This window comes from Danio rerio, chromosome 5, assembly GCF_049306965.1.
Source record: "Danio rerio strain Tuebingen ecotype United States chromosome 5, GRCz12tu, whole genome shotgun sequence".
Taxonomy (NCBI): Eukaryota; Metazoa; Chordata; class Actinopteri; order Cypriniformes; family Danionidae; genus Danio; species Danio rerio.
Genome location: NC_133180.1, coordinates 9763076 through 9777684, shown reverse-complemented (window position 1 = coordinate 9777684; position 14609 = coordinate 9763076). Strand labels below are relative to the sequence as shown.

General features: G+C 35.3%; 2 protein-coding genes across 4 annotated transcripts in view; one reads left to right on the top strand and one right to left on the bottom strand.

Annotated features, from left to right (window-relative positions):
* Window positions 1-101: 101 nt before the first annotated feature.
* idua (alpha-L-iduronidase) overlaps window positions 102-14609 on the bottom strand; it is a 30486-nt gene continuing 15978 nt past the window's right edge. The window contains exons 11-16 of one of the 3 annotated variants that reach the window (XR_012406683.1): window positions 13189-13314; window positions 10843-10919; window positions 10660-10760; window positions 10266-10371; window positions 4523-4968; window positions 102-407 (exon numbers count right to left, since the gene is read on the bottom strand). Coding sequence is in view for 2 of the 3 variants with exons in the window: in XM_001923654.9 (XP_001923689.3) it covers window positions 10271-10371; window positions 10660-10760; window positions 10843-10919; window positions 13189-13314 (405 nt within the window). In the remaining variant the exon portion in view is untranslated. Of the gene's footprint in view, window positions 408-3424; window positions 4969-10265; window positions 10372-10659; window positions 10761-10842; window positions 10920-13188; window positions 13315-14609 lie in introns of those variants that run through there. The other 2 variants (XM_001923654.9, XM_073951946.1) reach the window with 2 other exon arrangements.
* Window positions 4611-7649, top strand: atp5meb (ATP synthase membrane subunit eb). Its single transcript, NM_001098481.1, is given in 4 exon segments — window positions 4611-4715; window positions 4934-4988; window positions 7101-7199; window positions 7293-7649. Coding segments are annotated over 4 exon segments (216 nt in total). The 5' UTR covers window positions 4611-4679; the 3' UTR covers window positions 7319-7649.

The window sequence follows — 14609 nt, the reverse complement described above, 5'->3', positions numbered from 1 at the left end:
ATATATATATATATATATATATATATATATATATATATATATATATATATATATATATATATATATTATACTCACCGGCCACTTTATTAGGTGCACCTTACTAGTACTGGGTTGGACCCTCTTTTGCCATCAGAACTGCCTTAATCCTTCATGGCAACAGATTTTGCTCCATATTGACATGATATCATCAAGCAGTTGCTGCAGATTTGTCGGCTGCATATATATGATGCAAATCTCCCGTTCCACCACATCCTGAAGGTGCTCTATTGAATTGAGTTCTGGAGACTGTGGAGGCCATTTGAGCACAGTGAACTCATTGTCATATTCAAGAAAGCAGTCTGAGATGATTCGTGCTTTATGACATGGCACATTATCCTGCTGGAAGTAGCCATCAGAAGATGAGTACACTGTGGTCATAAAGGGATGGACATGGTTAGCTTAGTACTCATGTAGGCTGTGGTGTTAACACAATACTTAATTGGAACTAATGTGCCCAACGTGTGCCAAGAAAATATCCCCCACACTATTACACCACCACCACCAACCTGAACCGTTGATACAAGGCAGGATGGATCCGTGCTTTCATGTTGTTGATTCCAGACTCTGGCCCCACCATCCATATGTCACAGCAGAAATGGAGACTCATCAGACCAGGCAACGTTTTTCCAATCTTCTATTCCAATCTGTAGAATAAAGTCTCATTAATTAATGAAAAGTAAACAAATGCTTTAATCTAATTAAATATTTGATAAAGTACAATAGGTAACACTTTAAAAAGTAGGTTTAATTAATGCATTACAATCAACCGTGAGACATAACTACATTATAGTTAACAAGTTAATTTAAAAAATATAACAAAATATCATTAGTTATTAACTATTTAATAAAATGATTATGACTTCTAATATTTATGAGTTATTAGGTGTTGATTAACATCAAGATTAATAATTTATTTTCGAGTTGTCATTACAGTGACTTTAATGAAATAAACTGATATTAACGATGAGTCTTACTTTACAGAGTTAATAAACTTAAGGCCCATAAATAGTCACAGGATTTACAATGTCGAAGGCCAGATTAAAATGTGAAAATATTAATGTTTTTAAATAAATTGCCTATTAACTCTTCATCATTTTGGAGCTTACCAACACCATTAATTATTCTTTAAAGGCCATTTTAAGTTTAAATAATAAATAATCATTTATTAATTTATTTTACTTTTTTGTAAATATATTTATTCAGTTCTGAAAAATGACAGACAACAACAACAAACAGGTGGACAAGACAAAGGGGGGAGAAGAAAAAAAAAAACTCACCAAAATAATTCCATATTCATTCAAAAAAAATCATTAAAAAAATGCTTGGTTCTTTTAGCTCAATGTTGGGTCAAATATAGACAAACTCAAGGTTGAGTTAATATTAACACTTAGATTTAAACTAGGCTATATAACCCAACAGTTTGCCATGTCCATATTTGACCCAACGTTGGTTTACAACAGCCTAGCATTTTTTAGAGTGTTTCAAGCTCAGGCCTCATTAAGCCAGCCCTCTGATAAGTACAGTGCTTAGTATATATGGGTCCACCCCCCCACAAATCTCTCATTTAAATTCACATTTCCTATAGGAAGCTTTACAATATTAAATTTGTGCATATACATTCGTTTTCCCAGGTTGTGGCTGGAAGGGCATCCGCTGCGTAAAACGTGCTAGATAAGTTGGCGGTTCATTCCGCTGTGGTGACCCCTTATTAATAAAAGGACTAAGGTGAAAAGAAAATGAATGATTGTATGTACATTAGTTTCGTCAGTGCTGAAGCCAAATCTTTAGCTAACCCAACAATAATCACTTAGGACAGTGGTTTTCAAACTGTGGTACGCAGAGGAATCAAATATTTTTATATATATTATATATTTATCACAGATGATTTATATATATACATGATGACATATAGCCTATATTTATGTGGTCCAAGCAACATTTCCAGGTTTTGAGGAATCGGCCACTATATGTTAATACTTTACATTAAAGCGCAGGAGTTTTTATTTATTTATTTATTTATTTAGAACAGCAGTCTACCATTTTTAATTAACTTTTAAAAGCACATTTTAATTAAAACATTGACATTTTATTTTGTTTGTTTGTTTTTTACCTGTAAGCACAGTACAGTGTTAATGTTCAAACAATTTATAATGTTTAAATTGGCTGACAATAATAAATATTCTTAATAATAGGAATTAATCTGTCTCATTTTTTAACTGTGCAGAGCTGGAGCTGCTTAATTACGCAACTTACCACACTACTATATTCTAATACTGGTCATTATGATGGTACTTGGAAAGACAATTTTGTTCTGAGGTGGTACTTGATAAAAAAAGTTTGAGAACCACTGACTTAGGATAATGGTTAAGAAATTAGTAGCCCAAATTGATGTTAGAGAAAAATATTAAATAAAATTTTCAATAAAATAAATTAAAAAAAAAAAAAAAATCAATATCTTGCATTAATTTAAATGTATAATCTTTCCATTTCTAAAGATGTTCTGTGACTAAAATATTATTTTAATAAATATATCTGTTTAATAAATCTGTTCTGTTCAAATGCACCAACATATATAACCCATGTTTAATGAGAAATGGATAAAAATATTCATTTTCAAAATGGGGTGTACTCAATTATGCTGAAGACTGTATATGTTCTGTTTAATGACATGTATTTCTACAACGGACCCCATTTATCTCATTTACTGTATTATTAAGTGCCCACGATATCAATATTGTGCATCATTATCACAATATATTGAATATTGACAGTATTCTTTAATGTTTGGACATGGTGTTTTTGCATTTGTCCTGTTCTTTCGCCTGATTACAGGAGCACATTTAGCTACGTAACACTCTGACCCGCGTTATCCTCATCTTACCTTGGCCCTTTAAACTAGTCATGGCTCAGGTTAAACTAATTTACAAATAGCATTAATCTAATTTACAAAGTTCCCATGACGTGGCCATTGAACTGATTTAGCACTGAATTTAGCCTTCAGAGACACAGTACTTTCTTATTTTATTAACTTATCTATTTTTTCTTCTTTTATTTTTTTGTTTTCTGAGACCAGATAAGCCCAGATTTGTGCTCAGTGGGTCAAATGTTCAACACTTATTTTTCCTAAAGAGCTTATAATAGTGATCTTAGATACTGATAAAATGACATGCTATTTTCCTGTAAAGCTACTTAAAATAGCACATATAGTACATAAATAGTAACTGCTTACCCAAATAGTAACTGCTTAAGTAAAGCGCAGAACTGAACATACAATAAAAATGAGGGGAAACCGGGAAAGGGGTCTGGATGCTGTGCAATCTGAGCTGCATCCAATGCTTGGGCTCACCAAACCCCACCCCTCACAATGACGTCACTCACTCCATTTGAGTCCATTGTGTGATCTTATTGTAAACATTTATGTGTTACACTGTACATTTTTTATACACAAAAATAAGTTCCTAAAAACAATACCTTTATTTAATACTTTCCTTTTTTGAAATTTCATACAATGTTGAATCTCTTAAGCTTATTAATAGTAAGAATAACCAGCCTGATCTCACGAGAAAACGTAAGTATTGCCAGTTTAGTGGCTAATTCGTACGATTTCAGTCGTACGAAATGGGACGATTTTAAAAAGGAGGCGTGTCGCCTAACCCCACCCCTAACTCCAACCGTCATTGGGGGATAAGCAAATCGTACTAAATTGTATGAATTAGATCGTACGAATTCATACAAATTAGCCACTAAATGAAAAAGTTACGAATTGCCGTGAGATTGTGTTGGAATAACACGCTTCTTAAAGCTTAAGAAAATCTTTTTCCTTAATGATTGAGGCTTTGTCATTTTTTTCTCTCTCTTCTTTCTTCTTTTTTGTTATGGTATTTTTTTTTCATTGCATTGATGTTATTATTCTTGTATTCATGTATTGAGTGATGCAATCTCAGCTTGCATGATAAAGGCTGCATCCAGATCCTATAGGAGGACACCCACGCCAACATGGGGAGAACATGCAAACTCCACACTTAAATGCCAACTTGCTGTTAAATGCCGACAGCAAGTCAACCAACGAATAATAATAAACAATAAACAGGTGACAATGACAAAACTCCTCCAGATTTAATGAAATTAATTAATCAATTACCAAATAATGACATACATAAACAATAAGAGGAAACATAAATGAATACAAATGGAAACAAGTTACCATTTATAAGCAATTTTAGACCTACTAAAATTGGGGACGTTAGTTAAATACAGTCACAACCTTTGGAAAGGCACACAGAAAAATAATAGATATTTCCCAGACATATTTCCAGCAGCAACGTTCCATATAATTGAGTCATCTCTTTTAAATCCATAAAGAACATAAGAATGTACATATAGTAATGTAAACATTTAACGAGTAATAAAACATAGACCATATCTATGAACATCTAAACATTAGGCTACTATATCTATGGTAAAAAAAAAACGTATGATTAACCTGTTTTTCTGACCCGTCGACGACAACGCGTTTTCGCGCCAGTCCTCTAGGTGGCGGTGTGACGTCAGCGCGCTCATATAAGTGCCACTTCTTCTTCTTTGTGCTCTTGCGCGTTTCTGACCTCTGCAGACTGAAAGCGGTCCTCAAGTGCAGCGAAATGGTTCCTCCAGTGCAAGTGTCGCCACTGATTAAGGTTTGTCTTCTCAAACACATTATTTAAGTGGTTTATTACTTGTTTGATCGAAGGAAAGCGTGTATGTGGCTCCCGCTGTCGTGTTTCCCCTCAGAGGACAGTGAAGCGTTGCTGTCTGTTGGAACGGCCTTCGTGCTGAATGTCATGGTGTTTCTTTCCTTTTTCTGTTCATACACGCATGATTATTGATATTAATGATGATTTATTTTCATTTTCAGACTGCCAGGTGGTCTGCGTTGCTCGTTGGCATTATCTATGGAAAGCGCAGATATGGTAAGGAGCAGAAAGTTTGTCAGAAACAGTTTGACAGGCGCTCAGATGACAGTCTGTAGATTGAAAGACTTTTCATACGTTAATAAATCATCAACACACATTCATTTGATAAATAATAACAATTATTTTAAGCTGTACCATGTTTTCCTCATGAGTCCCTGATACTGCACATTAATACCCCAGGGTTTGACAACATTAATACAGCTTCATTTGAACCATCAACCCTCAAACAAATGTAAACACCACCAAATATCTTATTACAGCTAAGGACCAGACCTTTTTTTTTTTTTTGTGAAAAAAAAATTAATTGTGTTAAAAATTTGCGGATTTATGTGGAATTATTTTGGGGATATCATTACTAAAACTTTAATATATAAAATAAAAAGTAATACCTTTTTAACTTCTATTTAATGTTTACAATGCAAAAATATAATTAGATCCACTTTATTTGGTAAACAAAGCAAGTCTCTCGTATAATATATCTACTAAAGGACAGAAGATATTACTTTACAAACTGTATTGCAAATAAATCAAATGAATATTTTCATATTAGTCAATAATATTACTGTCATTAAAAACTGAATAAATATGAATTTACACACAAATACATAAGTAAATAAACAGTATCAATGGTGGGCTAAAAATCTGTGAAATTCTGACTTTGAAAAAAAACTTTGTGGCCGACTTGTAAGTCACTTGCACTATACTTTTTCATTGAGGTAAAGTTGGTTTTATATTCGCGTATTCCTTCATTTATCATAGCGCTACTATGCTAATTTAAATATAGGTTCTGAAATCAAATGTAAATATGACTTGAAAATAACATTAGCACTATTTATTTGACTGTGAACAGTGCTGTACTTTGATATTCGTTGGCTGCTAATATGATTTCACTGTTTAGAATTTGCAAATAATACCTTTCTGAAGTGATATTATTAAGCAGAAAGTCTGAATGTGTGATTATAAAACCAACTTTACCTCAGTTTTACCATGTTTTCCTCATATATGACTGATATACTGCACAACAACCTCAGGGTTTGACAACATTACAGTTTTTTATTTTAACTAAAAACTACAGTTCAATCGTTTTACAGCTGAATAAGATATAGAGCAGAATTCTCAGACAAAAAGGTTTTCTAATTTGTTGGTTGTCTTGTTTCTAGTCCAAACGTTTATAAATTAAATCAAGTGGCATTTCCACGATGAATAAAAAGTTTTGTCAAAATTGAGTTTCTCCTTCAAACAAGCAAAATAAGCTGCCATGAGCATCTTAAATCTGTTATTATATTTTAAATTCAGTTAAGCTGTTATCACTCTCACAGAAGGTTGTGAAAACACCATCATGGAGTTTTTCCTTTTGTTATTTCAGCAAATTGCAATGCAAAAAATAATATGAATACCAAATCATCATCATCTTACATCTGATGATTATCAACAATACATCATCTTGCATCTGATTATCAACAATACATCCAGTTTTTATTAATTTGTTGTCAGAGTTAACCAAGTTCACCATATACACATTCTTAGTGATAATTAGGGCCAGACGGAATCTGCAGACATTTTTTGCTATTTTGCGGAGAATTTTGGTAAAAATCTGCGGATTTCTGCGGAATTACTTTGGGAGTATCCAGTGGAGTATCATAACTAAAACCTTAATATATTAAATTAAAATGAATAAATTACTGAATAAAAACTGAATAAATTCAGATTTACACATTTAATCAAGTAAATAAACAGAATTAATAATGGGCTAAAAAATCTGCAGGAATTCTGCGTGCGCAGATTCCGTGTGGGCCTAGTAATAATCTATGGACAAAAGTCTAACCAATTAAAGTCGGCATAAAACGGATGTTAAAATTGTCCTTTTAAAGGGGAAGAGAAGGTTATAGTATTTGATTAAAGTTTATAGGCCAATTCATTTTTACAAAATAAATAGGTGCATGGATGCATGGTTTATAACAAAAACAACAACATTCATATAAATATTAGATAAGTACATTTGATTTCAGGGCATAAATGTTACTGTATCGGATGCTGAATGTTTCAAAATGTTTACACACTCTGTAAAGATCTTGCATTTTAGTTAAATTCCTCTTCCTTTATCCCCAGATAACCTGAAACCAATTGCAGAGGAGGAGAGGAGAATAGAAGAGGAGGAGAAGAAGGTGCGAGAGGAGCAGGAGCGCATCGCTAAACAGCTAGCAGAAGGTATTAAGATGTATAAAGTGACTCCTCATCAGTTAAACTCTGAATACTCTGCTCATTCGGTCCCAATGACTCCTATTTTTGCTTATTCATCAGCTAATGAGGACACAATCCTGAAATGAGCTGCCCAAAATGAAGTTTCCATCATAATCGATTCCTGTCTGGATAAAGGACGGTGCTTGTAATCAACCGTTTTGGTTTTACGGTGCCCTTTTCACACCACCCACAGATATTTAATGTCAGATTAATGTTCCTTTTTGTGAAATAGTCTCTGAATACATGCAAATATATGAGCTTGACCTTGTATACAGTTACTCTGATCTGGTTTGTTCTTTTCCCGAATACCTTCAATTACAGAAGAGACAGATGTTGTACATGATTAATACACACTGAATAAGACTTTCACTTTGGTAATCATCCACACCAATATTTATTAATAAAATGGTAATCCGTTATGTCGTGTATATTTTGATCTATAAACTATTTGATAATGTCCAGGTTATCAAACTCTGAATTAAAACAGTCGTAGTTGATTTTAAACTTTTTCTCTTGTAAAAAAAATTCATAGATAGCAGGAATTGGGTGTATGGCCATACACAATAAATGTGCTATATAAATACACATTACATATAGAGCAATTTGAGAGATGTAAACAAAAACAATGGTCCCAGCGTATTTCCGGGTTTACATATTTTAAATTCCTGTAGCGTCTGAAAATCCAAAAACAGCCTCATGTTGATTAATGTTATGATAGCTGTTTTAACATTAAGATATTATTGAATTGCCTCTTGTTACAGTTATGAAATAGTTTGAAAAGTAGGAAATGTTCACGGGCCAATGACATGACCACATTGAAATGGTCTAAATAACGATTAATATGACTGTTTGGTTTGAGCAACTAGTGAGTGACTGTACAAAGACTTATAAAAGGCTGCTAGTTAAAACAATATTGACAATAGCCCCTTTCACACATACAGACCTTTCCGGAAAATTGCCGGCAATTTTCCGGAAAGGTCTGTATGTGTGAACAGGTCCTTTTTGAAAATACCGGTAAATCGTTCTGGCTATTTTCCGGAAAGAAAAGTTGTAACATTACCGGCAATTTGCCGGAATGCTGCGCTGTGTGAATGCAGAAGGAAGATTCCCGTAATAAGCGCGTGCACGTCTAGAACGTGCTGACGTGAGACGTCTGCTTTAGCCAATCACAACAGTCAGATGCATTTACGTCCGCGTGGTTTGTGAGAATAAAAGCCTTTGAATATTTTTCCAGACACATTTAGCTGCTAGAAGTTAGTCAGATCACGTTTATATGTTCTTCTTAATGCCAACTGTGTAAATAATCATCGATGAGATGCTTATGATAAACCGTTGTTTGTTTACCTTCAAGCTTTGCATGTGCCTGTGAAAAAGCCTGTGAGCGCCTGCACACGCACATATTATGAACATCTCGACATGCGAAAGTGATCCTGCGAAAGTTGTTCACAATATTGATCATTCACAGAGTCTGTAATTTAGTCAAATGTTTACAAATACAAGTGCAGTCGTTTAAAGCTCATTTGTGGTGAATGATGTCAGAATTTACCGGTATTTTGGAATGGATGTATGAATGCTCTTTTCCAGAAAATTTCCGTAACGTCCTCGCCTGTGTGAACAGCGCTTTTTTGAATATACCGGTAAAGTCGTTCCGGAAATTTTCCAGATATTTACCGGTATCTCTGTGTGAAAGGGGCTAATGTTAAGGTAATGGGTTGGAAACAAATTTATAATACTACATTGTTATTATTTAGTTTTTACAAATATTAATGTTTTGAGAGACATTATGATGGATTTCTTTGCAATTTTAAGGTAGCGGGCAGCAAATGTATAATATTATTATATTTTAATATGTAATTATAAAAATTACTGGACAAATAATATTTTGAGTCAAATGTTGGGTTTATATATATATATATATATATATATATATATATATATATATATATATATATATATATATATTTTTTTTTTTTTTTTTTGTGAGTTTTGTCTAATACAACTTATAAATGTCATTTCCCACAGTCCATAATTCTTGAATCAGAATAAAACTGATGCATTCGACGTAAATCCAAAAGTACAAGATGGAAATGTTACAGTGCTCAGCATATAGGAGTACAAACTTAAATCCTTAATTTCATATTGTACTATAGGATGCGTTCCAATATTATATTTGTGCATTAGTTTGGTCAGTAATGAAGAAGATTTTTATTTTCTAAAAGAGTGGAGGGCTTTATCAATTTGCCATTATATGTCTTAGGTCATAATAGAGTAAAAGCTTAGAGAGGGCTGGTGAACCACCTTTGTGTTTTTGCAGCTGGGAGTAGGGAAGGATAGAAAGTACAGCAACTTTGAGGGACATTAGATTGTCCTGAGGAAACACTGTTGATGGGTTTGCTCTGGACAATCATGGAATATCCAATAAAGTCTATTCTGATATTAATAACCTCCAGAAGAAGTTTGATTGACTAATCGAACGGCTGGAAACTATGACAGTACTGAAGCCAAATCTGGAGCTAATCTATTAATGGAACAGCCGGAAACTACAACAGTACTGATGCCAAATCTGGAGCTAATCTGACATGACATTAAAAAAAAAAAAAAAAAACGTTAACACAGATCAAAAATTAGTATTCCAAATTTGTTGGGGACAATTTTTAAATTAAAATTTAAAACAAGAGGAAAAAAATCAATTGTAGCTAAAAATATATAAAATTTTGTAGTTTGTAAAAAAAAATTGTTGCAACATTTTGCTTGACATTTAAATGTATTATCTTTCTATTTCCATCTATAAAGATGTTTGGTGACTAAAATATTATTTTAATAAATATATCTGTTTTGTTTAAATGCACCAAAATATATGACCTTATTCACTGGGAAATGGATAAAAGATTCATTTTCAAAATGGGGTGTACTCTATTATGCTGAGCACTGTTCCTTGTTATTCAAGCCATTATGTACTAACTAGTGCGATTTAAGTAAAATAAGATACCAAGTTAACTAACTATAGTGTGTGTGGAAAGTCAAAAGCCTAACTGTGACTACCGGTTCTCTGAATATTCCTCTGTGACAGAATATTCTCCATTTCGTCCCCAGTAATCCACAGCTCTCGCTCTGTAAAAACCGCTCACCTCCAGACTCTCTACAGAGGGAAAAACACAGGCAGTCAATAAATGCATCAATGCTTTAAGTCAAAATACAAAACTCAAACTTTAGGCCAGGGGTGTCCAAACTCAGTCCTGGGGGGCTGGTGTCCTGATTAGTTTAGCTCTAACTTCAACACACTAGCCTGAAAGTTTCTAGTATACCTAGAAAGTGCTTTATTTGCAGGTTCAGGTGTGTTTGATTGGGGTAGGAACTAAAATATGCAGGACACCAGCCCTTCAGGACCGAGTTTGGACACCCCTGCTCTAAGCAAAAGTATGTATACCTGGAGAGTAAGTGAAGTATGTGAAAATAGTGTCTCTGTGATTAATCCTCAGGAATGTGGACTCATCTCTGGAGAATTCCACTTCATATGTTTTTATACACCTAAAACGGCAGGCAAAAATAAATCTAGCCCATTTATAAATGAATTATGTTGGTGATCTGCTGAACTTCCAATAGTTCTCACTTGGTGCCGACGCAGTGATCCTTCCAGATGATCAGAACTTGTCCTTTGGTGATGCTGATGAAACGCAGCCCGTTCACCTGCAGAACAATTACTGCATTATTAAAACCAAACCACACGCTTTCACAATATCTGCATGGAAATAACCTGGAAGGCAGAGGTTTTGTAATCACACTCTTTAATTAATGTCATGCCCAGACAGACACATTAATTAGAGTAACAGTGTTTTGGGCGTTGAGTTGCAGGTCATTTCACCACACAATGTGATTTCTTCATCACACCATATTAAATTCATTAGCGGGTTCAATAATGCCTTAAAGCAGGGGTGTCAAACTCAATTCCTGGAGGGCCGCAGACCTGCTTCAACACACCTATATGTAGGTATCAAACAAGCCTAAAGCACTCATTTAGTTTGATCAGGTTAGCTAAACTGCAAAGCTGCAGCCTTCCATGAACTGAGTTTGACACTTGTGGTTTATGACAGGTCTCACTATTTACCATTTAGGGCACACTCACACTATGCTATCCGAACTGTGCCCAGGCCCGTTTCCTGGATCATTTGAGAAGTGTGAGTGCTCTGAATCAGGCCCAGGCACGGTTCAGCTGGCCGGCCCTGGCCTGGTTGGAAGAGGTGCGCCAGAGCACGATTCACTTGGGCTTAGGTCCGACTTTTAAGGGACTGTTTCATATGTTTTTTAAAATCATTCTTACTGTTTAATGAACACAAACTGTCATAGATTATTAAAGAGGTAAACCCCTCACTGCACGACAGCTGCACCTTCAGCAAACCTCCTAATTCCTGCAGCAGGTGGACTTTAAGACTGTTTATGAGCTTTAAAAGTGGCTGATCTGTTCGGCGAAATATTTGACTGCGTGTCACTGCATCTCAAACAACTAAAACTTTATAACTAAAGAAATCTCCACTGTGCTGAGAGAGGGCTTCTTACTGAACAGCACATCATTGATGACGTAAGTGTGCCCAGGCCCGAATGTAATGCGAGTGCGAGCTGTCGGGGGAGACGGGAGGGGAGATAAGTGTGCTTCAGATCGGTTCTAGGCACTTTAAACAATCATATAAACCATAATCAGCACTAATAAATAAATACAAAATTATTCTGGTGTACAAACACTATTTTGAAGGTTTCTATGCAAATTTTCTAAATCAACAGCAATCAATGTCAGAGGTCTGGAAGAATTGGTTGTAAAAACAACATGGTAAATCAACAATAAAAAAAAAAGAATATAAATATATTATTAAGTGCTAATAGTATATTAAAATGCATGAATAAGTGCCCAAACAACAAGCAACACTTACTTTAAGGTATTCTTACGAACAAAACAAACAGAGAGAGGACAAAAGTAGCAAAGTCATGGGTGTGTGATGTTATTAGCCACACAAAGGACAGTTAAAAGAACACTCCAGCTTTTTAGGGAAAAACGGCTTAATTTTACAAGCCTAGAGTTGAACAATTGACTTCATTTTTAAAACTATTCAGCCGATTTCTTGCATTGGTGGGGTCACTTTTAGCTTAGCTTAGCATAATGAGTTGAATCGGATTAGACCATTAGCATTTTAATAAAAAAAAAAAATAATAATTCCTTACATTTCTATAGCTTTTTCTAGACACTTCAAGCGCTTTACACATTGGGGGGAATCCACAAATGATGACTCGATGGCAGACCTATTGCGCCAGACAGCACAACAGCTGATTGGTGAAGAGGAGACAGTGTGATGAAGCCAATTATGATATGGGAATAGTTAGGAGGCCATGATGGACAAATTTGGTTAAACCCCTGCTCTTTTTCGAAGGACATCCTGGGATTTATCATGACCACAGAGGGTCAACACCTCGGTTTAACGTCTAAATGAAAGACGGTGCTCAGTATAGAGTACCCTTCACTATACTGGGGCATTAGAACCCACACAGACCGCAGGTTGAGTGCCCCCTGCTGGCCTTACTAACACCACTTCCGTTAGCAACCTAGCTTTCCCATTTGGTCTCCCATCCAGGTTCTGACTAGGCGCAGCCCTGCTTAGCTTTAGTAGACTACCATGTGAGAGTTGCAGAGAGCTAGTGGCCGGCAAAAAAAAAGGAGTTGATCATTTCCCAATTTAAAGCTCAAGTCTTCTGTAGTTACAGGTACAGTGTGCAATATTACACAAAATGCTAATGGTCAGATCCAGATAAATAAACCATTTTAAAGGAACACTCCACCTTTTTATGAAAAAGTTTTGTTTGTATTTGACAGTGGACCTGAACCGTATTTGAATCCATTTAGTCGATTTCTTGTATTGGCGGGGTCACTTTTAGCATAATCTTAGCATAATGAATTGAATTGGATTCAAACCTGGTTGGGCATTTCTTCAGACTGAGCACATATGTGTACGAGCAGCACTGAAGGGATGGGAAGGCTTTTCTTCAGCATCAGAGAGCCATCAGATGGGACTGGCAGAGGCCCATCAGTCTGCGGGTCCTGCAGCAAGGTGAATTTCTTTATTTTATTTACTCTGACATACAGTGTTCATGTGTTATAAAGATCGGTCCAAAGCTAGACATCACATTGTGGTGTAGACATCAAATTGAAAATACAAAAGTGATTTGCATACACAGGAAGCATGTTGCGTCTACTTTAATGTTTCATTTAACTTTTGTCAAATCTATAAAGATAATGTAGCACTCTTACGCAGGTTTGAATGATTGTGGTATGAGGATATGATTAAAAACGATAAAGATAAAAAAAGACGTGTATTGTAGGGCTACACAGCGATCCTTAAATAGATTCTTTAATATGTCGTCAAATGATTCTTGTGCTAAATATAACTGACAAGATTTTGGTTTTATAAAATAATTACCTAGTTCTAATTTGTTTTTGATTAAGTAGGGCACATTGTAACATATATATATATATATATATATATATATATATATATATATATATATATATATATATATATATATATATTTAAAGCATACACTCACCGGCCACTTTATTAGGTACACCTTACTACCTTCAGAGCTGGCTTAATCCTTCGTGGCTTAAATTCAACAAGATACTGGAAATGTTACTTAGACATTCTGCTCCATATTGACATGATAGCATCACGTAGTTGATGCAGATTTGTCGGCTGCACATACATGATGTGAATCTCCCATTCCACCACATCCTAAAGGTGCTCTATTGGATTGAGACCTGGTGACTTTGGAGGCTATTTAAGTAAATGCATTGTCATGTTCAAGAAACCAGTCTGAGATGATTCACGCTTTATGACATGGCGGGTTATCCTGCTGGAAGTCACCATCAGAAGATGGGTACACTGTGGTCATAAAGGGATGGTCATGGTCAGCAGCAATACTCATGTAGGCTGTGGCGTTGACACCATGCTCAATTGGTACTAATGGGCCCAAAGTGTGCCAAGAAAATATCCCCCACACCATTACACCAGCACCACCAGCCTGAACTGTTGATTCAAGGCAGGATGGATCCATGCTTTTATGTTGTCGACGGCAAATTCTGACCCGACCATCCGAATGTTGCAGCAGAAATGGAGACTCATCAGACCAGGCAACAATTTCAACATTTCAATCTTCTATTGTCCAATTTTGGTGAGCATGTGTGAATTGTAGCCTGTTTCCTGTTCTTAGCTGACAGGAGTGACACACGGTGTGGTCTTCTGCTGCTGTAGCCCATCTGCCTCAAGGTTGGATGTGTTGTGTGTTCAGAGATGCTCTTCTGCAGACCTCAGTTGTATCGAGTGCTTATTTGAGTAA